This window comes from Erythrolamprus reginae, chromosome 1, assembly GCF_031021105.1.
Source record: "Erythrolamprus reginae isolate rEryReg1 chromosome 1, rEryReg1.hap1, whole genome shotgun sequence".
In the NCBI taxonomy this organism is placed as follows: domain Eukaryota; kingdom Metazoa; phylum Chordata; class Lepidosauria; order Squamata; family Dipsadidae; genus Erythrolamprus; species Erythrolamprus reginae.
Window position 1 is genome coordinate 81,663,429 of NC_091950.1, and position 24,980 is coordinate 81,688,408.

Below are 24,980 nucleotides of genomic sequence, written 5' to 3' on the forward strand. Positions count from 1 at the left end.
TATCTTAATGGTTCTGTGCAATGAACCATAATAATGGTATTAAATTTCTAGTTAGACTTCTTTAGAAGTGAAATTAAAACTCCTTGAAATTAGTACTGTATTATGCTCTACATAGTTCTAAGACTCATTTCTGTGAATGTTTTCTAGGTTCTTGATGTCCTGTGCTCTCTTTGTCTCTGTAATGGTGTAGCAGTGCGCGCTAATCAGAACTTAATATGTGACAATCTTCTTCCTCGAAGAGATCTGCTCTTGCAAACACGACTGGTGAATGATGTGACAAGGTATCATTATATCTCAATCATACTTATTAAAATATTTAATCTCTATAGCAGGAATTGAGCAGAAAAATCAGTCACAACTAATATGGTGTATATGGATAGACAATGGTTCTTTGTCTGTTATATGTTTTTTTGTATCTGTGATTTTATCTGTGATTTTACTTATGCATTGCATCACATTCTCTGTTTGACTTGTCAGTATAATTGATTTTTTTTGGAGACAGAACACAGAATAGATGAATGTCCTAGAAGCAAAGTGTTATACTCATGAATTATAGAAGGATAATTTGGATATTGACTTTATCCTTATATGTTAGATAGTTTGAGAACAATGTTTGATCACTACTGTTGATATATTAACTATGGTTAGCATGATATTGAGGTATACATGCATATTTTTATTTATTTTTCAACTTTAGGGACTGCCTATCTCACTCCCAGAGTGAATCTGGGCAGTTTAGAGCTAAAGCATAAAAACAATGTAATAATATAATCAAATATATAAGTAAAATACGAGCTAATTAAAAAAACTAAAACAAAGATAGAAAAAGTTAAAAGGCAGAGGGGACATCTTCCAGATATTAACTATTTCCAAGGTTGAACCCCACTCTTGAAACTCCAAGAGGGTTGGGCAAGCCAAATTTTGAAAAGCCAAGAAAGTGGGGTTTTACCCTGGAGGGGAGAATATTCCGTAGGGTGGGGACAAGAGTAGAGAAAGCTCTCTTTCTGAACCCTGAAACTATGGTATATACAGTTAAACCTCGTCTTACGAACCTAATTGGTTCCAGGGGGAGGTTCATAAGACGAAAGGTTCGTAAGACGAAACATTGTTTCCCATAGGAAACAATGTAAAGTCAATTAATCCATGCAACCAAAAAAAAAAACCCGGCTGTCACCTTTTAAAACAGCCTCCCGAACGCGACCTCCCGAACGCCGAACGCCAAACCCGAACTTCCGGGTTTGGCGTTTGGGAGGCCGCCGAGAAGCCCCCAGGCTGTTTTAAAAGGTGCCAAACTTCCGGGTTCGGGGCTCGGGAGGTTGCTGGGAAGCCCCCCAGCCCGGCTGTCACCTTTTAAAACAGCCACGCGGCTTCCCAGCAGCTTCCCGAAGCCGAACGCCAAACCCGAACTTCCGCGTTCGGCATTTGGAGACTGCTGGGAAGCCCCGCGGCTGTTTTAAAAGGTGACAGCCGGGCTGGGGGGCTTCCCAGCAACCTCCCGAACCCCGAACCCGGAAGTTCGGCAAAAGTTCGGGGTTCGGGAGGTTGCTGGGAAGCCCCCCAGCCCGGCTGTCACTTTTTAAAACAGCCAGACGGCTCCCCAGCAGCTTCCTGAAGCCGAACGCCAAACCCGAACTTCTGCGTTCAGTGTTCAGAGACTGCTGGAAAGCTGCGTGGCTGTTTTAAAAGGTGACAGCCGGGCTGGGGGGCTTCCCAGCAACCTCCCGAACCGAACCCGGGGTTCAGAAAAATTTTGCCTCTTCTTACGAACTTTTTTCGAGTTGCGAACCGGCGTTCGGGAGGCTGCTGGGAAGCCCCGCTGCCCGGCTGTCACCTTTTAAAACAGCCGCGCGGCTTCCCAGCAGTCTCCGAACGCTGGTTCGTAACTTGAAAAAAGTTCGTAAGAAGAGGCAAAATTTTTCTGAACCCCTGGTTCGTATCACGAGTTGTTCGTAAGACGAGGGGTTCGTATCTTGAGGTACCACTGTATTTTACTGCAGTGTGTTTTATATGCTCTTCATTCTCTTCTTTTTTTAGCATAAGGCCAAACATATTTCTTGGAATTGCTGAGGGCTCAGCCCAGTATAAAAAATGGTACTTTGAACTCATCATTGATCAAGTGGAACCATTTTTGACAGCAGAACCTACACATTTGCGGGTTGGATGGGCCTCAACATCAGGCTATGCTCCTTATCCTGGAGGTGGGGAAGGATGGGGAGGAAACGGTGTTGGTGATGACCTGTACTCCTATGGCTTTGATGGACTTCATCTGTGGTCTGGTAAGATCTGATTTAAAATGTGAACTGCCGCAAATCATGTGAAGGCTTGCAAAATAGAATTGTTTTCTGTTTAAGAAATTTGTTTTGCCTCCTTGAAGAATCATTTTCTCTCTCTTAATTTTACAGTTCAAAATTGAATACTTATGAAGCAGAATTACACTTGACTGGAAATAAAGAAGGGGCAAAAAGAATTAATACTTCATCTATATTTGTTTTGTGGTTTTTTCAATTTGTTTGGTTTTATTGGAGAACTATAATGTCTATTTTGTTTAGGAGCTAATCCAATGAACAGTAATCATCCACAAACTCAGTTTAAATTATTGGGGATTGCACACTGAAAACTCATGTTTTGTTTAATCGAACAGAACATTGGAAACTCATAGCATTGACAATTAAGGAATGGAAAGATGAAAATGAGTTTTCTTTGCAGTTTGCACAAGATGCTGCCTGCCTGTGGAATTGAAAAATAATGCAATTGATGACTAAAAAGATGGACATGCAAATTTGCATTGAACAATAATAGACATTATCCTCATGCAACCATAGGATTTCTATGTTTTTCTTTAAAATGCTCATTTTTGTGTGCCAAGAATAGCAGTATAAAATTAAGTATATGCCATTTAAAAGATAATTGCCTCTGCCGTCAGGCATAGGGGAATTGAAACATCTCCCCCAGGCCTATACAATTCATGTATGGTATGTTTGTGTGTATGTCTGCTTTAATAACAGGTTTTTTTAATGTTTTTAAATTATTAGATTTGGCTTGAATTGTTCTATTGTTGTTGTGAGCCGGCCCGAGTATAAGGAGAGGGGTGGCATACAAATCTAATAAATAAATAAATAAGATAGATAGATAGATAGATAGATAGATAGATAGATAGATAGATAGATAGATAGATAGATAGATAAATTGTGTCCAGATCTGTAAGACTGTGTGTATGTGTCTATGCGTGCACACACGCACGCACGCACGCACACGCACACACACACACACACACACATACTTTTGTAAAGTGAAATACTATTCCAGTTTCTAAATATTTTTTAGTTTTTGTGAAACAATTTATTTAACATGAAAAAATATTTTAAATATCATAGAAATTTCACAGTTTCCCCCCAGCTTTTCTTAGATCATTTTCCCCTATGATTCTCTGCTTATTAGGTCGAATATCCAGAGCTGTTGCATCCGTGAATCAGCATTTATTAGCATCTGATGATGTGGTCAGCTGTTGCTTGGATTTAGGGGCACCCAGCATTTCTTTCCGTATTAATGGACAACCAGTGCAAGGAATGTTTGAAAACTTCAATACTGATGGATTTTTTTTCCCTGTGGTGAGCTTCTCAGCTGGTATCAAGTAAGGAAGATCCTGCTTTCATATCAACAATCCCAAACAATTCTATTGCATATTGTTTAGTGAGGTTAATGTAGTTTACAGTAACGATATCATTCATAATCAGAAAATCCAGTTGTTGTTTTTAAATCAGAATATGGAGAATGAGAATGTTGATACTGCCTATTTTTTGTTTCGTTTCTCCCAAATCTTATACTAAGTACTTAAGACACTTAAAACACATCTTAGTCGGCAGGCTTAGGGTCGTTGAGTGATGGTTCGACCATTGGTATGTATGAGTGAGGACTGTGTGCTGTTTATTGGGTAATTTTTTTACTCGTTCACGGTATTGGGGTATTTTAAATTTTTATCTTTTTTTACTGTTGTATTCCTCCCTGAGTCCACAAGGAGAAGGATGGTCTATAAATTCAATAAATAAAAAAATGAACCCATTATGAACTGTTGGGTTTTTTCACAATCTATGTGAAATTATTCACTCCCTCTTATATATCACTGGAGAACTGCTTGAAGATGATATTATTTTTCTTTGGTAGTGGTGACAAGAGTTCAAGTTCTCTTCTGACATACAAAGATTAAGCACACAATGATACACTGGTATGGTATATGATTTATTAATCTTACCTTTCCTATATTCTTCCCTTAACCCTGCTATTCTGTTCGAAAAAACTCCCTAATCTTATGTTCCCTGGTCTATTTGACCCGGACTGCAAATTGATCATTTTAGGTACTTATATTTGGTCTTTTTGAAAGCTTTTTTCACCTGGAAACAAGTTTGAACATTTCTGCACACAATGGAATGAAAATTGAACTGAAAGAATTAATCCTTATTGGTTTATTTTGCACATAAATGTGCCTACCCCCCCATTTTTGTGAATTTTTTTAAGGTTTATTGATAATTTTGCCTGCAAAATGCATTCTATTTTACTAAAGATGGTGTGGGATTGGTAGCTTGAACCTTTCTGAACATAATGATATGAAAATTGAACTGAAAAAAATGATCCTTATTGGTTTATTTTGCTCATAAATGGGCCCCCATGCTTATAGTCCAATAGGCTTATACTCGAGTATAAAACAATATGGTCTTATATTCAAAAATAAACCAATAAGAATCATTTTTTTCAGTTCATTTCTATTTTTCTTATGTTTAGGATTGTTCAATTTAGTATATCAAAACTTTTGGGTTTATTGATAATTTTGCCTGCAAAATGCATTCTATTTTACTAAAGTTGGTGTGGGATTGGTAGTTTGAACCTTTCTGAACATAATGATATGAAAATTGAACTGAAAAAAATGATCCTTATTGGTTTATTTTGCTCATAAATGGGCCCGCATGCTTATACTCAAATAGGCTTATACTCGAGTAGGCTTATACTCGAGTATAAAACAATATGGTCTTATATTCAAAAATAAACCAATAAGAACCATTTTTTTCAGTTCATTTATATTTTTCTTATGTTCAGGATTGTTCAATTTAGTATATCAAACCTTTTGGGGGAAAATTCCTTAGGGATTTGTGGCCTTAAAAAAAATAAATTGACACGAAATTCAGAAAGGATGGGGGGAGGGGCTTTTTGATCAAAATAAAAATATAAGTCTCAATTTTTCCAGTTCAATTTTCATATCATTATGTTCATAAATGTTCAAACTAGTTTTCCAGTTGAAAAAGTTTTCAAAAAGATCAAATTCAAGTACCTAAAAAAAAATATTTTTGGTCCGGTCATATACGAACAGAAACAGACTCGAAGTGATGATTTTTTTTTGCCCAGAAAACAATTAGCCACCACCCCAAAAATATTTTTTTGATGATCAGCATTGTTAAATTGAGTAAATGAATGCCTAAGATTTTAAAGAATATTTCGGATTTGGAGCATAAAAAAATAAAAAGTGAAAATGGTTGCAAGCAGTCGAGGGGGGGGCTTATTTCTGATGTTAAAAAACCAGTAAGAATCATTTTTTTCAGTTCCTTTATATTTTTCTTATATTCAGAAATGTTCAAGCTACCAATCCCACACCAACTTCAGTAAAATAGAATGCATTTTGCAAGCAAAGCTATCCATAAATTGAAAAAACTTTCACAAAAATGGGGGGGCATGCATTATAGCAGCAAAATAAACCAATAAGATTTACTTTTTTCATTTCAATTTTCATATCATTGTGTGCAGAAATGTTCAGACTACTTTCCAAGTGAAAAAAGCTTTCAAAAAGACCAAACATAAGCACTGCAAATGAAGAGTTTTCGGTCCGGGTCAGGGTGACACGGGAACAGAAGAAGTGTAACTTTTTTTGCCCAGCAAAAACTAAGCCCCCCACCCCCCAAAAAAAAATTCTCATAGAGAGAACCCCTGAAATGATGAAAAGTCATGAAATTTCAAGTTTCAGATATGCAGGGAAAATTTTTTACAGGGACTCAAACTTGGCTTCGGGTCACATACGACCCGAACAGAACAGCAGGGTAAGCAACCAGATTTCCTATTGCAGTAGTCCCTCGCTATACCGCGCTTTACCTACTGCGGCTTCACTTCATCGCGGGTTTCTGAGGAAGTCGATCGGCAGATTTAAACAGCCCGCCGAACTCGATCAGCAGGTTTTTAAAAAAAAATAATCTAAAATTGTAAATACTGTATTTAAATACTGTATCTAAAATAAATACTGTGTGGGAAGGGTTTATAAACACTTAAAACAATGAAAACTTACCAAACAATTACAATATAAATACTTAAATAAGTACTATCAGTCGATAAATTCCCCATCGCGGATTTCATCTATTGCAGCCAGGTCTGGAACATAACACCAGCGATAGGTGAGGAACTACTGTATACAGCAATATGCTACAATAACAGTAATTGAAAACTATACTGGATTGGTTCTTCCTATTTTATTTTCTATGTCATGCTATATTCAGAGTCTTGACATTCTTTATGATGGTATGAGACAGTAGTTTTCCAGATATTGCTGGATGGCAGCTCCACTAATCCAACGGAGGGAAGCTGAGAGTTCTACTTCGATAAGAGCTGGTGAGCTGGTGAGGTTCCATTTTAAAAATATTTCCTATCCTTTACACTTCCCAATATAGTTTCCTGTAGCCAGTACACTAGTATACAATGGCCAATTTCACAAAATGGATATTCAAGCATTTTTGGTAGCTTTAGGGGCAGGCTTTTACAAAAGTAAACTTTGGTAACCTGCTCAGCCCAGGAAATGCCTCTTAGATATCATGCTAAGATCCATGGTGGTGCAGTGGTTAGAATGCAATATTGCAGTCAACGAAGCAGTGGAAGTGATATGCCGGTGCCTGGAGGCTGTTGGGGTCTGGATGGGAGTCAACAGACTCAAACTCAACCCAGATAAGACGGAGTGGCTAAGGGTTCTGCCTCCCAAGGACAATTCCATCTGTTCGTCCATAACCCTGGGGGGGGAATTATTGACCCCCTCAGAGAGGGTCCGCAACTTGGGCATCCTCCTTGATCCGCAGCTCACATTAGAGAAACATCTTTCAGCTGTGGCGAGGGGGGCGTTTTCCCAGGTTCGCCTGGTGCACCAGTTGCGGCCTTATCTGGACCGGGACTCACTGCTCATGCCCTCATCGCCTCGAGGTTCGACTACTGTAATGCTCTCTAAATGGGGCTATCTTTGAAAAGTGTTTGGAAACTTCAGATCGTGCAGAATGAAGCTGCGAGAGCAATCATGGGCTTCCCAAGGTATGCCCATGTTACACCAACACTCCGCAGTCTGCATTGGTTGCCGATCAATTTCCGGTCACAATTCAAAGTGTTGGTTATGACCTATAAAGCCCTTCATGGCACCGGACCAGAATATCTCCGGGACCGCCTTCTGCCGCACGAATTCCACCGACCGGTTAGGTCCCACAGAGTTGGCCTTTTCCGGGTCCCGTCGACTAAGCAATGTCATTTGGCGGGATCCAGGAGAAGACCCTTCTCTGTGGCGGCCCCCGCCCTCTGGAACCAGCTCCCCCCAGATATCAGAGTTGCCCCCACCCTCCTTGCCTTTCGCAAGCTCCTTAAAACCTACCTCTGTCGTCAGGCATGGGGGAATTGAAATTTCCCTTCCCCCTAGGCTTATAGAATTTATACATGGTATGCTTGTATGTATGAGTGGTTTTTTAAATTGGGGGTTTTTAGATTGTTTTTAATATTAGATTTGTTTACATTGTCTTTTTATATTGTTGTTAGCCGCCCCGAGTCTTCGGAGAGGGGCGGCATACAAATCTAATTAATAATAATAATAATAATTCTGCTGACTGCCAACTGATAGTAGTTCAGCAATTCTAGTTTCACCATGTTCATGGTTGACTCAGCCTTCCATTCTTCCGAAGTTGGTAAAATGAGGGTCTGGATTGTTGGGGGCAATATACTGACTCTGCTAACTGCTTAGAGAAGGCTGTAAAGCACTGTGAAGAGTATATAAATCTAAGTGCTATTTTTATTCTCTTCAAACTATGTGGCTTCTTAAAGAGATAGCAATGTAGTCTAAGATACATTTTTTAAATTTCATCTCATGGTTTCTCACCAGACATGTTTATTACATCATTCGATAGAGAATGCAAATAATAGACTTTTTGCTCCTTAGAAAAACTGAGTTCAAAAGCAAATGTTTGCAGAAGAAATAAGGTTTAGGATAAACTGAATTGGGGGAAAAGGTGATTTGGTTGGTGCATAGGTGTCCATGATGAGGAAAAGCAAAGTCCAGCTGCCTTATAAAAAATCACTTTTGGGACACTGTTTATGTCACACTTGTTGGCAATAAGTGGGATACTGTCCATTTCCTGGGATTGAATGGCAACAGTAACATAATCCCAGAATGGGATTCTACGGGCTTTAACAAGTTCATTAGAACCAGTTGTTAACTTTTTAAGCAGAACTGGTTGTTAGAAGAAATCCCCCCCCCCCTTTACAGGATTAATTCTGTAAGGAACTACAACATTCTGGTGTTATTTCTATAGCTTAATCTTTACTGCCCTATTTACAGAAGCTACCTCTCCATTAAACCTTATTACAGTCTTGACAGTACCCCTGAATATACTGTCTATGGGGTTTTGTCTTCTTCTTTGCTTGACTTTTTTAAAGGGAATAGGATTGTTTTAAGCTTTTTACACTGCTGTTGAGAGGAAATACTCCCCTGTTGGAGTTCTTCCAGCACAGAGCTGCTGGAAAGAAGCCTTTAATGACAAGGAACCAAGATGAGTGAGATTTAGCAAGGCTTCTTGGCAAGCTAGAAAGATTGGCATTCAAACATGACTTTTGGTATAAAACTGCTTTTTGGTGAAGTTTAATTCTGTACTTGGTGATGTTTAAGCCTGTGTTTATTGATGGGATAAATCCCCCTATTCAGCTTTGTTTGGAAAGAAAAATGTTAATCTCTGTTCCTGAAAAGAAGCAGCTTCAAAAATCTGGCTAGTTCTTTTGTCTGTTTGTTCTGGTAATTGGTTTAGCAAGCAACAGCTACTATGTTTGCTTCTTTGCTTTATTCTAGTTAGGCTTATCCCAAGTGCTTTTTCTATCTAGAGAGGGAAGTCTTTCACTGCTGTAGTGGATCTGTCCTTTTGGGATGTACTTCCAAGAGGCAGGATGCAAGCTTGGCATTGATTTTTTTTACTGCCATTCTGGGGGGCATGCAATCTTTCCTTAAATCTGGATGATTTCCTTAGGATATTTTATGAAGTGAGTGAGACCAGCTGGTACCTTTAAGTGGTGCAAATGGATCTAAGGATTGCTTCTCCTGGATTTTATTTATTTATTTATTTATTTTGTCCAATACACAATGAGGGTTTTAGTGGGTATATATCTATACACACATAGTAAAATACATGATAAAGGTTATAGAGGAGATACTCATAGTAAAATATATCTAAGAAAGAATAGAAAAGAAGATATAGGAATATAACATATCAATGAAAGAATAGAAGAAGAGATATAGGAATAGAAGAAAGATATAGGAGATATAGGAGAGCAATAGGACAGAGGACGGAAGGCACACTAGTACACTTGTACTCGTCCCTTACTGACCTCTTAGGAATCTGAAGAGGTCAACCATGGATAATCTTTGAGGGTTTTTTAAATTTTTGCTTTTCATAAAAGGGACCTGCAAAAGCCGGAGCTCTCTGGCTTTCCTTGGGGCTACCACGACTGAAGCAAGGCTGCTGCCAGCACCACCATGCCCGCCCCATTCTTCAGCCTCCAGCCCCGTTCTCCTGGCTCTTGGTTTGGGAGGCGAAGGGCACTCCGAGCGAAGTGGCAGGTGCTGCCTCTCCCAGGCTGAGGTCCACCCGTCTTAAAAGTTGCCCAAAGCTGAGAACCCCTGCATTCAAACTTAAGAAATCACCACTCACAAGATGCTGCCAACCTGGCCAGTTTTAGAAGGGGGGTTACATAACTTCGTCAAAGCGGTATCAGACACAACTCATGTCCGTGAGAGGATAGCTTGCTTCCTTAGTCGTCCCTTCCAGTTTCATTGTGTGATCTCTGCCCTCCTTGCTCACTTGCAAATAACGGGCATGTTGCCTCAAGCTGTTGCAGGCACCTGCGTGGAAACCAAAGCAGGCACCATCGGGGGGTTATAACATGCATGCGTGCTGCCAACGCTTCTCTCCCTCTCCCCCTCACCACCGCCTCCGCCTCCTCCTCCTCCTTGGCCATCGCGAAGCTAACATTCCTCCCGCATAGAGATTTTAGACTACCCTTCTCCTCATTGGCCACTTTCCTCCCATTACATGCATCTAAGTCCACACACACCCTCGGGTTTCATTCTCTTTCGGAGGCAATGGGTACCAGGACCTTTGCGTCCCTTCCTATCTCTCCCTCTCTCACACGTGCACCCTCGTTTCTTTCACTCAGTTCCTTCAGCTCGGATTACCGGTACTTCTTCCTCTATCGGCCAAAGGCTTTTGGGTACACGGGGAAGAAGAGAGAGAGCGCGTCTGTGCACGCCCTTTCTCACCCTCCCCCGCCCTGCCGGCGTTTCTTTCAATGTCTCACCTCGGTTCCAGTTCTTCAGGTGGCTCCATTTTCGAAGCACCAGTGGATTCCTGCTTCCGTCTTCTCGCCACCCCCCCCACCTTCCTGATTTCCCATTGCCTTTTTCCACTCTCACGCACCGCCTCCCCGCTTCTCCATTGGAGCAGTCGGCTGGCACCTTTGGGAGGTGTCTTTGCTTGAGCCGGGGAAAGGAGGCACCTGCCCCACCCCTCCCACAGCCGCTTCACTTGGAGCGCCCTTTGCCAACTGCTTTGGGAGTGCCTTTGTATGTGTGTCCTGTGTACTCCCAGCAGCCAATACAAGAGGCAGGAGAATGGGGCTGGTGGGCAGGAAGCGGGCATGATGGTGCCAGCAGCAGCCTTGCTTCAGTCGCAGTAGCCCGAGGGAAGCCAGAGAGCTCCAGCCTTTGCAGGTACCTTTTATGAAAAGCAAAAATTTAAAAAACTCTAGAATTTGCCTCAAAGGCAGCGCCTTGGCTCTGGCATCGTCCCTTTGCACCGGCCTTCTTTCCTAATTGGAAGTTGGAACCACGAAGGGTGGAAAACTGCAACCTCAACCGCCCGATCCACCAATGCATGCCAGGCTCCCGTGGGGCGCCATCTTGTGGTGACTCGTCAGTGACCCAAGTATAAGCTGAGGTCGGAGTTTTCAGCACATTTTTGGTGCTAAAAAAACTCGGCTTATACTTGATATTTCATTTCTCAATATTGTCTGAAATAACCTCCATGCCAAAATTTCTAGTACTATTTTCAAAGTCAGATTTACTCTGGTAAGAATATTCACTAAGGAGTTATTTTAAGCAATTGACTTCCAATATAAAGAATGCATTCCTAAAACCTTTACTGGAATAATATTATTATGATCTCCAGAGAAATAGTTGTTCTTTGTCTACGATGCAGCAAAATGACACCTTAAAGATTAATATATTTATTAGCGTATAAGCTTCTGTAGCTTATATGTTTATTCATATGATATTGTATTATATAAAATAGATGGCTTAATAAAGAGTTTTTTTCTATCAACATGCCACAGAATCATCCATTATTGTTTTTTCTAATAATAAACAGAGTAAAATAAACCCAATCATAGTTTAATCTTCGAAGCAGGCCTTTGATGTATGATTTCACACTTTCAGCAGAAATTGTAAATAGATTTGCAATTATGTGACTGAAATTAATGGAAAGTACATGTTAATTAAATTAGAACTTAAACTTGTAAATACTTGCTTAACCACGGCAGATAGAATATGACTCCATATTGGAGATTGGCAGAGTAGAAAAAGAGGTTTGGAAGATATCTCCAAAGAATCTTAATGCTATTCAGTCATTAGTGTTTTTTCAGTGGCATTTTGCTTTCTATTGACCTATTTACCATACATAAAATTACAGTGTTGGGAAGGTAGAGGTTTGTGTTTCTGGAAAATCATTTAAGTTTAGATAGATAAATGCACTGTGTGGTGAAAAATAGAGTGAAAGAATCCAGCAGATACATCAATCTCACCTGCTCAAAGAAAATATAACAGTTTAGATGTGTTGACATGAAAAGTCAACATCTTGGAGATAAATGCCTTCTGTCTTTTATAATTGAACAGGTGGTGTGTTAAATAGTGATGCTGGAAGGCTCCTCTATCTAAGACTCAATGTAGTGTTGCAGGAATATATATATATATATCTGGCATGGAATAGCCTCTAGAAATATCTTCACATCTGCTCAGGCAGTTAGCAAACAAACCTAATAAGATTTGTTGAAGTGAGTGTTCTGATCATTTGTGTCATTTCTAGTAGTAAACATATACTTTTTGTTAAACATTATTATAAATATTTGCATAATTGTACCTTGAAGTCTTGGGCTTTTCTAATGAACTCATAGTTTACAAGATAATATTAGTTTCAATATATATTTATTTTATGTTATTTACTTTGTGTATGAATAACAGAGTAAATATGTTTATTATGGAAATCATAATATATTTTAATTTTCTGGAAATCTCATGATAAATAATATTATTTTAAAAGGTTACCATATCAGAAACAACATAATTTTCTGAGTATCTAATTCTGATGTACAGTGTTCCCTCGATTTTCATGGGTTCAAACTTTGCAAAAAGTCTATACCACGGTTTTTCAAAAATATTAATTAAAAAATATTTTGCGGGAGTTTTCCCTATACCACGGTTTTTCCCACCCGATGACATCATATGTCATCGCCAAACTTTTGTCCGCCTTTAATAAATATTTTTTTTAATAAACTTTAATAAATAAACATGGTGAGTAATAATCTAAATGGTTGCTAAGGGAATGGGAAATTGTAATTTAGGGGTTTAAAGTGTTAAGGGAAGGCTTGTGATACTGTTCATAGCCAAAAATAGTGTATTTACTTCCGCATCTCTACTTCGCGGAAATTCGACTTTCAAGGGCGGTCTCGGAACGCATCCCCCGCGAAAATCGAGGGAACACTGTATATTTTAACATTACTAAAGTCTTTACTTTTTTTACTCAAAGAAAGTACCCCACAAATTTTATGTTTACTACTCTACTATTTTTACAAAGAATGTGTGGCACCTTACATAGTAATTAATTCCATAAGATGTTCCAGAGCTCAGTATACTTTAGCAGACCTGTGAAATGAAATTCTGAGAAGGGGGTCCGTGTGTTAATAAAATTTGTCATGCCTTGAATGCAAAGGATGATTCTTGAGATCATATTTTATGTTAAATTCGTCATGGGTGAAACATATTGAATATCTAAATACAAAGCAGAAGAAAGCTTAATCTTGAATACACTTCTACCTTATCTCTATTCAGATTATCAACCTTGATAGACTAAATAAACTAGACTTACAATCCTGGGTCTAGAAAGCTTAGAACTATGTCACCTAAAACATGATCTAAGCATAGCCCATAAAATCATATGCTACTTCCTGCCAACGACTACTTTAGCTTCAACCTCAACAACACATGAGCACACAACAGATTCAAACTTAATGTAAACCGCTCCAAACTCGACTGCAAAAAGTACGACTTTAGTAATTGAGTGGTCAAAGCATGGAACTCACTACCAGACTCTGTAGTGTCATCTCCTAAATCCCAAAATTTTACCCTTAGACTGTCCATTGTTGACCTCTCCAGATTCCTAAGAGGTCAGTAAGGGGCATGCATAAGTGCACCAGTGTGCCTTCCGTCCCTGTCCTATTGTCTCTTTATGTTTTAGAAGCATCATGTATATGAATACAATCATTTCTAACATTTTTGCAATCTTTTATTCATATATATAATATGATTATATCTCCACATACCTACATTATGTACTAGACCAAACAAATAAATAAATAAATGAGAATGTCTGAAATTTTATTTTATTTATTTTTATTTGTCAAGCAAGTATAGTATTATAGTACACATTAACATAACATAACATAAGTAGAACATAGTAATAGAAAGAATAATAAGACAGTAGGACAGGGACATTAGGCACATAAGTGCACTTATGCATGCCCCTTACAGACCTCTTAGAAAAGGGGAGAGGTCCATTGTAGATAATGTAAGGTTGAAGATTTTGGGGTTGGGGGAAGCAACAACAGAGTCAGGCGGTGACCACTCTTTTTCTGAAATCGCATTTTCTGCAGTCAAGTTTGGAGCGATTTACATTCAGTTTGTATCTATTACGTGCTCTTGTGTTGTTGTTGTTAAAGGTGAAGTAGTCACTGACAGGGAGTACATTATGATGTATGATTTTATGAACAACAGTTAAATCAGTTTGGAGAGGATGTAGTTGTAAATTTTCTAGATTTAGTATTTGAAGTCTGGAGGAGTAAGGTAATTTGTTATGTGAGGAGGAGTGAAGGACTCTTCTTGTGAAGTATTTCTGGACTCCTTCGATTGTATTAATGTCTGTTATGCAGTGTGGATTCCAATAAATGTAGTGAAGATTAGTCAAGAAAACCATTGACTAGTCAAAAATCACATTCTTGATGAGATGAAGACTTCATGATGAACTTCCATTTGACAACATTAAAAGCCAGAGAGGAAGATTTTCTAAGTTTCTGATAGTCTTGATAGTGCCCCCAGCTTTGCTACACACATTTCTATCCTTCCAAGAATCTATATGGGATTCTTCTGAATACTTTTTCTTGACTCCTATTTGGATAAGCTGGTATCTGGGCATTTCAAAAACTTCTGGTTCTCTCCTTCTAGCCTGCCTGGTCTGATGAGGCTCTAAATGCTGCCTTGACCAATGACAACTCTCACTTTATCATAAACTGATGGGATTCCATGGTATTTCATAAAGCTCTTAAAACCTATCTCTGCCGGCGGGCATGGGGGGCCGTGAGTAATGATATTGTCTCCGGCCAATACTATGTGTGATTGAATTGGATGAATGTGTATGACTGTATACGGGGGTTTTAATACTTTTTAGTAATTTGTATAGTTCTTTTATAGTAATTTAGATTTCTTTACATATTATTGCATTTATAATGTTGTACATCGCCCTGAGTCACCTCGAGAAGGGCGGCATAGAAATCTAATAAATAAATAAATAAACTATTCAAGGTTTCAACATTACAGTCTCCAGATTTTGCTTTTTTCTGATTGTCTATGTGTCTTCATCTTAGCAACAACTTCTTACCTTACTCTCACACTTCATATTGGTTGTGGCTTGCAGTACTTATGCTATGAAGGCAAACATAAAAATTTATGTACACAGATTATTTTAGCCATATGCTGAGTAAGGCAAGTAATTTTCCCAAATAATTTCCCCCAGGGTGAGATCAGATTAGGATGAAAAGATTGAGATTGGATCAAGCAAATATGGCTGTAGTGCCAGAAGAGAAACAGCTGTAGAAAATCATGAAAAATAAGGAACTGTGAAGCAGAAGGACTGTGGCAAAAGAAGCAAAGACAGTAGCAATACTAATAAGTACATTGAGTGCAGTCCAAAACATCTGGAGCATCCCTTGAACATCATTGTGATTGACAAAATCACCATCAATCAATTGCAAAATGTAGCTTTGCTTCAAACAACTTACATTCTGCAACAATACCTTATGACCTGGGATTGACAAATGTTGTTGTTTATGGTGTTAAACATTAAATCCCAGATCATTAGGAAAGACTCAAAGATGGATAAAAATGCCAAATACAGTATAAATTTCTGGCTCACTGTGCAGCCAACTGCAACAATAACAACTTAGAAAATTATTAAAATAACTTAGAAAAAATCTTATAAATCTGTACATTGACAACATTTCCAGATGTTAAAATGTTATCGCAGAGTGTCAGCTGTTCCAAGTAAAGGAAATTAAAAAGAAATGTAAAATAATAAAGTGTACCTTTTTGCTTATTTTCTATAATTAAATGGCTTGCAAATGAATTTTTGAGATAAAAGGGAATTTTTTAAAAATTACTTGAGGGTTGTGGCTTGTGATAATTCTTTTAAAAATTATAAATTTATCCTTTAACTATTATAATTCTTTTTTTGTTTGCATTTCTTTTTCTTTAGAGTGCGTTTTTTACTGGGTGGCCGCCATGGAGAGTTTAAGTTTTTACCTCCTACCAGCTATGCACCTTGCTTTGAAGCTTTGCTTACAAAAGAAAAAATGAAATTGGAACCAGTAAAAGAATATAAGAGGGATTCTGAAGGAATTAGAGATTTGCTTGGTACTACTCAGTTTCTTTCCCAGGCTAATTTTATTCCTTGTCCAATTGATACCAACCAGGTAAGTTTAATTAAAATATCATAACACATATAATGACTGAACATGTAATTTATCAGAGGATCTTTATTTAGTAATAAACCACTTTTAGATTTTATTATGCTATGTGATCATTAATTGGAAAATATGGAGTGCATTGCTGAAATATTTTATCTTGATAAAAATTTATATATTTTCTTCATAGATTGTTTTGCCTTTCCATCTTGAAAAGATTAGAGACAAGCTTGCTGAAAATATTCATGAACTCTGGGGAATGAATAAAATAGAACTTGGTTGGACCTATGGCAAGGTATAATTATGAAGAATTCTTTGTGAGAAAATCACTCATAGTTTTATTCAATTACAGATAACAGATATATTATTGACAGGATAATAGTGAAAGTTACTTTTTAATGATAAAGTTAAAAACAGAAGAAATTGTGGCATGGGCAAAAAACTTTATTCTTCTTCCTTTCCCAAATACAAAACTAAAGGGTTATATTAAAAAAATTCAGCTTAGAGAAAATTAAAATAATAATAGATTTTCTTGAAACAAGACAATTCTAATTTCTTTGTACTAAGCTTTAGAGCAATGATGGCAAACCTTTTTTTGCTCGGATGCCAAAAAGGTGCATGTGTGCATTATAGTGTACACGTGCATGCCAACACCCATAATACAATGCCCTCCCCTCACATAAGTGCGCACAATCCCACTCTGCGCTTCCCCCTCCTCCTGTGCTGCACACAGGCCTCACTGAAGTTACTGGACTTCTAGTTTGTCTGTTGGGGCAGTTTTCATCCTCCCAGGGTTTCAAAAGCCACCAGAGCCCGTGGATGCAAAAAAATGGCCTACTAGAAGTTCAGAAACAAATTTCCAGTAGGCACGTTTTTGCCATCCACAAGCTCCGGAGGCTTTTCTGAAGCCTGGCGAGAGTGAAAAGAGCATATCCCACACCCTCTGAAAGATCGAACATCAGCTGGCCAGCGGTGACATAGGGAAATGCCTCACATGGCCTCAGATATGGGTTCTAGACCCGTGATGGCGATCTAGGTGGCACAGGTGGTACACGTGCCATAGGTACCTATAGAACCTCCTTCAACAGATCTGTAGAATAAGAAATAGTAAATAACTAAGGGAAAAATGTGGTCATGCAGATATTTCACTTCATCGCATAGTAATATCAATAATCTTTGGAGTATGAGACCATAATTTATTGTTAAACCATAATAAAAGTCTGTAAATTCCAGACAGGCCATAAGTGTAGTTTTCAAGGTCTGCATAGAGCAGTGATGGCGAACCTATGGCAGGGTTCCACAGGTGGCACGTGGAGCCATATCTGCTGGCATGTGAGTCGTTGCCCTTGCTCAGCTCCATCGTGCATGTGTGTGCTGGCCAACTGATTTTTGGCTCACACAGAGGCTCTGGGAGGGTATTTTTGGTTTCCAGAGAGCTTCCCAGGGGATGGGGGAGGGCGCTTTTATCCTTCCCCAGCTCCAGGTAAGCCTTTGGAGCCTGGGAAAGACAAAACGCGAGCCCACTGGGCCCACCAAAAGTTGGGAAAGAGGATGTTTCCGGCCTCCAGAGGGCTCCAGGGAGTGGAAAAAACTGTTTTGGCCCTCTCCAGGCATTGAATTATGAATGTGGGCACTCGTGTAAGTCTTCCGAGAGGGGCGGCATACAAATCTAATAAACTATAACTATAACTATGTGCGATAGCGCGCACACATGTTCTTTTGGCACCTGAGGGAAAAAAGGTTCGCCATCACTGGCATAGAGTTTTGGGAGGTGGCTCTGGAACCACATGCGTTATATTCAATAGGGTAAATAGTCCTACATGGGAGATTACTTGAGTATTCCAAAACTAATGACTAGGTTTTGGGAAATTAAAGCATCAGTAGAATGGCATAAGACTGATATGAAAATTGACTGGGTGCATTCTCCATGAGTTGACTTCAAAGTAAACGCATCTTGTATCTTCTTTGCAGGCAGAGGAACTTCATACCATTTTTATTTTCCCTGCTTCGTGATTTTAGTTAAAGCAAACCTATAATTTCCATTCCAAGATGACATTTACTAATTTGCAGTCTCATGTTTGCTTATTGGCAGTCCTGAGGAATATTTTACAAAACAAAAAGTTGGAGCTTTAATAGCTGGGAAGGAAAAGTACCCACTATGACAGAATAATAAATAAGGCTAGTTTATAGCTTATGGATTGCTAGAGCCATAAAATAGGTTTACTTGGCAACTTAGATGCCTGATAAAAAACTTCAGATCCACAACTTTTGCTGAGGTCACACAAGTTATCCTTTTGTGAATTGGGCAAAATTTTGGTCTTGTTGTTGCGGCCTTCTTTTCCTGATTTAATTAAGTGCCAATTAAGTGACTGCATAGAAATTTTTTCTCAATGATCATTTCCTAATGCATACTAATATTATTTTTAATTTTCAACCACCCCTCATTTTCATCACTTCAAATAGGGTTCACTATATCCATTTCTAACAAAGGGATATCCCTCACAACCACTTTTGCCTAATTATTGCTGAGCTCATGTTATCTGCACAGGCAACATAAAATGAATGAATGAATGAATAGACAGACAAGCAAACAAACAAATAGATAGATAAATAGATAAATAAATTCCTTCTCCCTCGAAGTGTCCATTCTCCCTCGAAGTGTCCATACTCCTTCCTAGGATTTCAAAGGTTCACACTTAGACAAGTGTATCAAAGTTGCTTTATATGATTTTATGTCAAAAGAAATACAGAAGATTATGAGGAATCAAGGTTTAATTCTACAAGACATCAGCTTTATCTAGACTACAATAAGTCATAAGAATGCTCAACTATAATTTCGTGTTGCAGGTAAACATTTTCACAGTATGTCCAACTGTCCATCTCTTTTTGAACAACAGCTGGGTAATGTAGGTCACAATCCCAGAATTTTCTCCGACACATGGGAGATTTGTCCATAACTTGTAGAATAAATTTCTAGATGAGTTTTCCATTGGCCATGCTGACACGAGGGGATAATAATCCTGTTTTAGAGACATCTAATTGAGGAAAGCTGTTCTACTTTAAAACTCTGATGGATGACTATGGTATATTTGCAGAAAAAGGTTCTATTTTTTGTTGAGCAGAAGTTGCTCTAAGGCAGTGATTTTCAACCTTTTTTGAGCTGCGGCACATTTTATACATATACAAAATCATGGGGCACATTGACCGGGGGGGAGTGGGGGGGCTAAAAAAAGTTTGGACAATTTTTTTAATCTCTCTCTCTCTTCCTCCCTTTCGCTCTATTTCTCTCCCTCTTTCTCTCTCTTCCTTCCTTCCCCTCTCTGTCCACACCTCTTTCTTTCTCTCTTCCTTCCTCTCTTTTTTGCTCTCTTTCTATCTCTCCCTCCTTCTCTGCCTCTCTTTCTCTTGCTTTCTCTCTTTCTCTTTCTCTCTTTCTTTCTTTCTCTCTCTCTCTCTCTTTCTCTCTTGCTTTCTTTCTCTCTCTCTTGCTTTCTTTCTCTCTTGCTTTCTCTCTCTTTCTCTCTTGCTTTCTTTCTCTCTCTCTCTCTTTCTCTCTTGCCTTCTCTCTCTTGCTTTCTTTCTCTCTCTCTCTCTTGCTTTCTTTCTCTCTCTCTCTTTCTCTCTCTTGCTGAGCTTCGCGGCACACCTGACCATGTCTCACGGCACACTAGTGTGCCACGGCACACTGGTTGAAAAACACTGCTCTAAGGCAATGGTTCCCAACATGGGGCCCAAGCCCCACAGGGGGTCAATTTGATTCTTAATGGGGGCAACTGGAACCTTGTTTAAGCCAAGTTAATGGCCCTTCGGGCTTCCTCTGTGCGAGTAGGAGTTCACTTTTTGAATAGTAAAAATTATATGTCATGGGTAATGGGCATCATGATTTTAGAGATGCTTAGGTGGAGCATGGCCAGAAAGTGGTTGGGTACCACTGCTCTAAAGTTACTTATAGTCTCTTTCATATGTTGTAGATACGAGATGATAATAAAAGGCAGCATCCTTGTCTGGTGGAATTTTCAAAATTGCCTGAAACAGAGAAGAATTATAATCTGCAAATGTCAACAGAAACTTTAAAGTGAGTCACAAAACAGAAGGAAACCTATTCTGTAAGGTCTATGGAAATTTTCATTCATCCAGGACATGGTTGTCCCAAAAGTGCTTTTTCAAGAGACATCAAGACTTTATTCTATAAACTTTAATTCCATAAAAAAGTATTCTGTTTAGTTACTTTTTATGGGCTGTCTCCAGACTTAGCCATTGATAGCAATTTATTTGCCCTGACAAATTCATCTTTCTGATTTCAACTGATCTAGATTTATCAGAAAGAATCTGGAAATTGCACTTAAGAAATGGACCAGAAGGGCACCTGCATACAAGACAATAGTGGAGGAATGTTTATTACATAGGGCAGGCTCTGAACTATTCATTTTTTATATAAGAGACTACGAAGAAGTACTGAGGCTGTAGGCTAGGCAGGAAAGTTGAAAGTATCCTGGAAAAGTACTATGGTGAACTCTTCTGGTACTCTTGCTAAAGCACAGCATGGATTTGTCCATGACGTCACTATGGTATGTCTATGGAATTGACAACCTGAAGGAACCTTAACAAATAATCAATACATTTATTCCCCATTAGCATTTTTCAAGAGAACAATTAATTTTTGAAATGGTAAATTTCATTTTTTGTTAAGTATTTTTTACCCTTTTTCTGATCTTAAGGGTTTTTTTTTTTACATAAGATAATATATTATCTGATAAATATTTCCATTCCATCCACAATTAAACCTGCTTGTTCATTTCCCTACAAGTATTTATCAACTCCAAAATCACATCATTTTCCTTCAGATATATTACATTCTTCTCCTTCCTGCTAGTTTGCCAGAGAGAGAACATATCTATCTCTTTTTTCATTCCTATTATAATTTCATGTGCTCCTCATATTCAAAATTACAATCTTACACATTTTGTGGTCATCAAGATCTATTAATATTGACCTCTACCATCCATTATAACGTGATCGAAAAGAGTTTGTTATAATGCTTTTTAATAAGATACAGAAGGTATACAGTAAATAGAATAGAATAGAATAGAACAGAACAGAATAGAATTTTATTGGCCAAGTGTGATTAGGCACACAAGGAATTTGTCTTGATGCATATGCTCTCAGCGTACATAAAAGAAAAAGATACATTTGTCAAGAATCATGAGGTACAACACTTAATGATTGTCATAGGGGTCAAATAAGCAATGAAGAAACAATCAATATTAATAAAAATCTTAGGACACAAGCAACAAGTTACAGTCATACAGTCCTAAGTGGGAATAAAAGGATGACAGGAATGAGGAGAAAAACTAGTAGAAATAGAAGTGCAGATTTAATAAAAAGTCTGACAGTGTTGAGGGAATTATTTGTTTAGTAGACTGATGGCGTTCGGGAAAAAAGTTGTCTTGGTGTGCAGTGCTCTGTAGCAACATTTTGAGGGTAGGAGTTGAAACAGTTTGTGTCCAGGATGCGAGGGCTCAGTAAATATTTTCCCCGCCCTTTTTTTGACTCGTGCAGTATACAGGTTCTCAATGGAAGTTTACTATAAATAAATAAGTTTACTTTAAATGACTATATGTGTATTCCTATCATGTGTGGTATACTTTGCTAACAGTATGAAAAGGTTTGTGGCAACCAAACATATTGATACTATTCTTGCAAACTAAAATTTCCAATCTAAAGGTTCCCTTGCAACAGATATTTTCCCTTATTCCAATAACTAGGATGCAATATCCTGATGCATATTTAGAATGCATGCTATGCTTACATTTTACAAGTGATTTTATTTTTACAGAACTCTTTTGGCCCTTGGATGCCATGTTGTTCATGTAAATCCAGGTGCAGAAGAAGATCTTAAGAAAATCAAGCTTCCTAAAAAGTAAGCTAATTTATAACAATGATTGTCAGAAGTTGTTATATGTAAAATATTAAATATAGAGCAATCAGTAATAAACTATATTTTTCCAGGTACAAACAAACATTTTGTGGTGCTGTGTCTTGTGGATAAGAATAGCCAGTAGGATATATTGTTAATATTTATTTATTTATTTATTTATTTATTTATTTATTTATTTATTTATTTTATTATTTAGATTTGTATGCCGCCCCTCTCCGAAGACTCGGGGCGGCTCACAACAAGATAGAACAAATCATAAATAATCCAAATAACTTTAAAATATTTAAAGATTTAAAAGAACCCCATATACTAACAGACACACACACCAGCATACCATGTATAAATTGAACATGCCCGGGGGAGGTGTTTCAATTCCCCCATGCCTGACGGCAAAGGTGGGTTTTAAGGAGTTTACGGAAGGCAGGAAGAGTAGGGGCAGTTCTAATCTCTGGGGGGAGTTGGTTCCAGAGAGTCGGTGCCACCACTGACTTGTTCAAGTCTATAGTTGATGCATGGCAGTTAAACTGGCCAATCTATAGCTTTAGAATAGAATAGAATAGGTGGAGGGACCTTGGAAGTTTCTAGTGCAATCCCTTTCTTAGGCAGGAAATCCTACATCACTTCAGACAAATGGTTATCTAGCATCTTCTTAAAAACTTCAGTGTTGGAACATTCACAACCTCTGGAGGCAAGTTGTTCCACTGATTAACTGTTCTAACTGTCAGGAAATTTCTCCTTAGTTCTAAGTTGCTTCTCTCCTTAATTAGTTTCCACCCGTTGCTTCTTGTTCTACCCTTTGGAGAACACTCCCTCTCCTTTGTGGCAGTCCCTGAGATATTGAAACACTACTATCTTGTCTCCCCTAGTCCTTCTTTTCATTAAACTAAGATATACCCAGTTCCTGCAACCATTCTTCATATGTTTGGTAACTGTACACCAAAAGTGTCTCCTTCTCTTAGGAATTATTTGGTTCATATGAATTTAGTATGAAAGAAGATAGCACAGATTGATTTGGATTTAAAATTCTTATTAATAATTAAAGTAGACTAAACATTTACTAAATTATAAATGTACACAGAATATTCTCAACAGCTCTTTGATTAATTAAAATGTAGGTCCATTTTTTTCCTGGTTTACAGTTATATGATGACAAATGGGTACAAGCCAACTCCTCTTGATCTTTCTGAAGTTAAATTGTTACCTTCACAAGAAATATTAGTTGATAAACTTGCAGAGAATGCGCATAATGTTTGGGCGAAAGAAAGAATAAAACAAGGCTGGACCTACGGCATTCAACAGGTAAAAATTAATTTTAAAAAGATTTCAAAGGAAATTTGGGTGATTATAAAGAAAGGGCCATATCTATCTGAAGCAATATTATTGGGTAATATGCTTATTTCTTAATTAATAGTTAATTAATGTACTTATTAGAAAAAGTTGGAGTTGTGTGTGTAGATTTTCAGAATTGGTCTCTCTCTGTGTTTTGGAGCATAAATTTTATTTATTTAGTGCAGCACAGTTACTAATGACTCTGGGTTGATATCCAGAAATAAAAACAAAATATACCATATACAGAGGAATAACTCCACATTGGTACATAGAACGGTCTTTAATGTAGGAGTGCAATCTGTTCTGTATATTAAGAGATTCTTTGGAACATTTATGGGCAATCATTTGGAGAAGAAAAGTGAAAGTCCTTTTCAATAACTGAATATCTTTCCCCTTAATATCTATACTCATAGAAATTAGAAATTTGAACACTATATTGAGCGGTGGTGGTGCAATGGTTAGAGTACAGTACTCCAGACTACTTTTGCTGATTGCTAGCTGACTGCAATTCAAATCTCACCAGGCTCAAGGTTGACTTAGCTTTCCATTCTTCCAAGGTGGCTAAAATGAGGACCCAAATTGTTTGGGGGCAATATGCTGATTCTGTAAACTGCTCAGGGAGGGCTGTAAAGCACCAATTTTTTTTTTTTAGGATCTTAAAAACAAACGGAATCCTCGGCTGGTTCCTTATGTGTTATTGGATGAACGCACTAAGAAATCAAACAGGGATAGTCTTCGTGAGGCTGTTCGGACCTTTGCTGGATATGGATATAATATTGAGCCCCCAGATCAGGAAATAGGTATGTTAATAAATATTTTGTTATTAGCATTTTTGGAAGCACTGAAGTATTTGTAACATTTTTTTTCTGTTCCTTTAACCTTCAAGAATACTCTGTAGGATTTTTCAGTATGTTGATGTTTGAGTCTATGCGGAGAAGCATTTATTTACCCAAATTGACATCTTTTAAACTTCCTGTTAGCACTCAGCAAATGAGAGATACACTTGGGTCATAAGAAAAAGGAAAAAAAATCCTCTTTGGTAGTTGCTATAATATTCTTTCCTCAAGTCAAAATGTGAAAATAATGTTCACGTGTCATGAAGGCAGCATGATTCCCTACTGTGGTTAATGAAAGTTTGCAATTTCACAGCTTCTCTTGACTTATTCACTGTATATTATCATATCTTCCTTTTCCAATATAGATTGCTTTCTTTACTTGCTTGTTTATTTTACTTTGAGAAGAAGGAAAGACAATGAGAAGAAAAAAGAAAGTGCAGAGACTATGAGAAAGGATAGGATAGCTAAAGGGAAAAAGCTTTGCTTTTTTGAAAAATGTTGCTTCTCTCAGTGGAACAGACGTGCTTGAATATTAAAATACCTTCATTCTG

General features: G+C 38.0%; 1 protein-coding gene across 3 annotated transcripts in view; it reads left to right on the plus strand.

Annotated features, from left to right (window-relative positions):
- RYR3 (ryanodine receptor 3) overlaps positions 1-24,980 on the plus strand; it is a 285,326-nt gene that overhangs the window by 63,921 nt on the left and 196,425 nt on the right. For all 3 annotated transcript variants that reach the window (XM_070756567.1, XM_070756561.1, XM_070756554.1), the window contains exons 15-23: positions 148-281; positions 2,035-2,276; positions 3,439-3,631; positions 16,119-16,335; positions 16,517-16,621; positions 20,298-20,401; positions 22,163-22,246; positions 23,404-23,563; positions 24,246-24,393. In XM_070756567.1, coding sequence (XP_070612668.1) covers positions 148-281; positions 2,035-2,276; positions 3,439-3,631; positions 16,119-16,335; positions 16,517-16,621; positions 20,298-20,401; positions 22,163-22,246; positions 23,404-23,563; positions 24,246-24,393 — 1,387 coding nt within the window. The remainder of the gene's footprint in view (positions 1-147; positions 282-2,034; positions 2,277-3,438; positions 3,632-16,118; positions 16,336-16,516; positions 16,622-20,297; positions 20,402-22,162; positions 22,247-23,403; positions 23,564-24,245; positions 24,394-24,980) is intronic.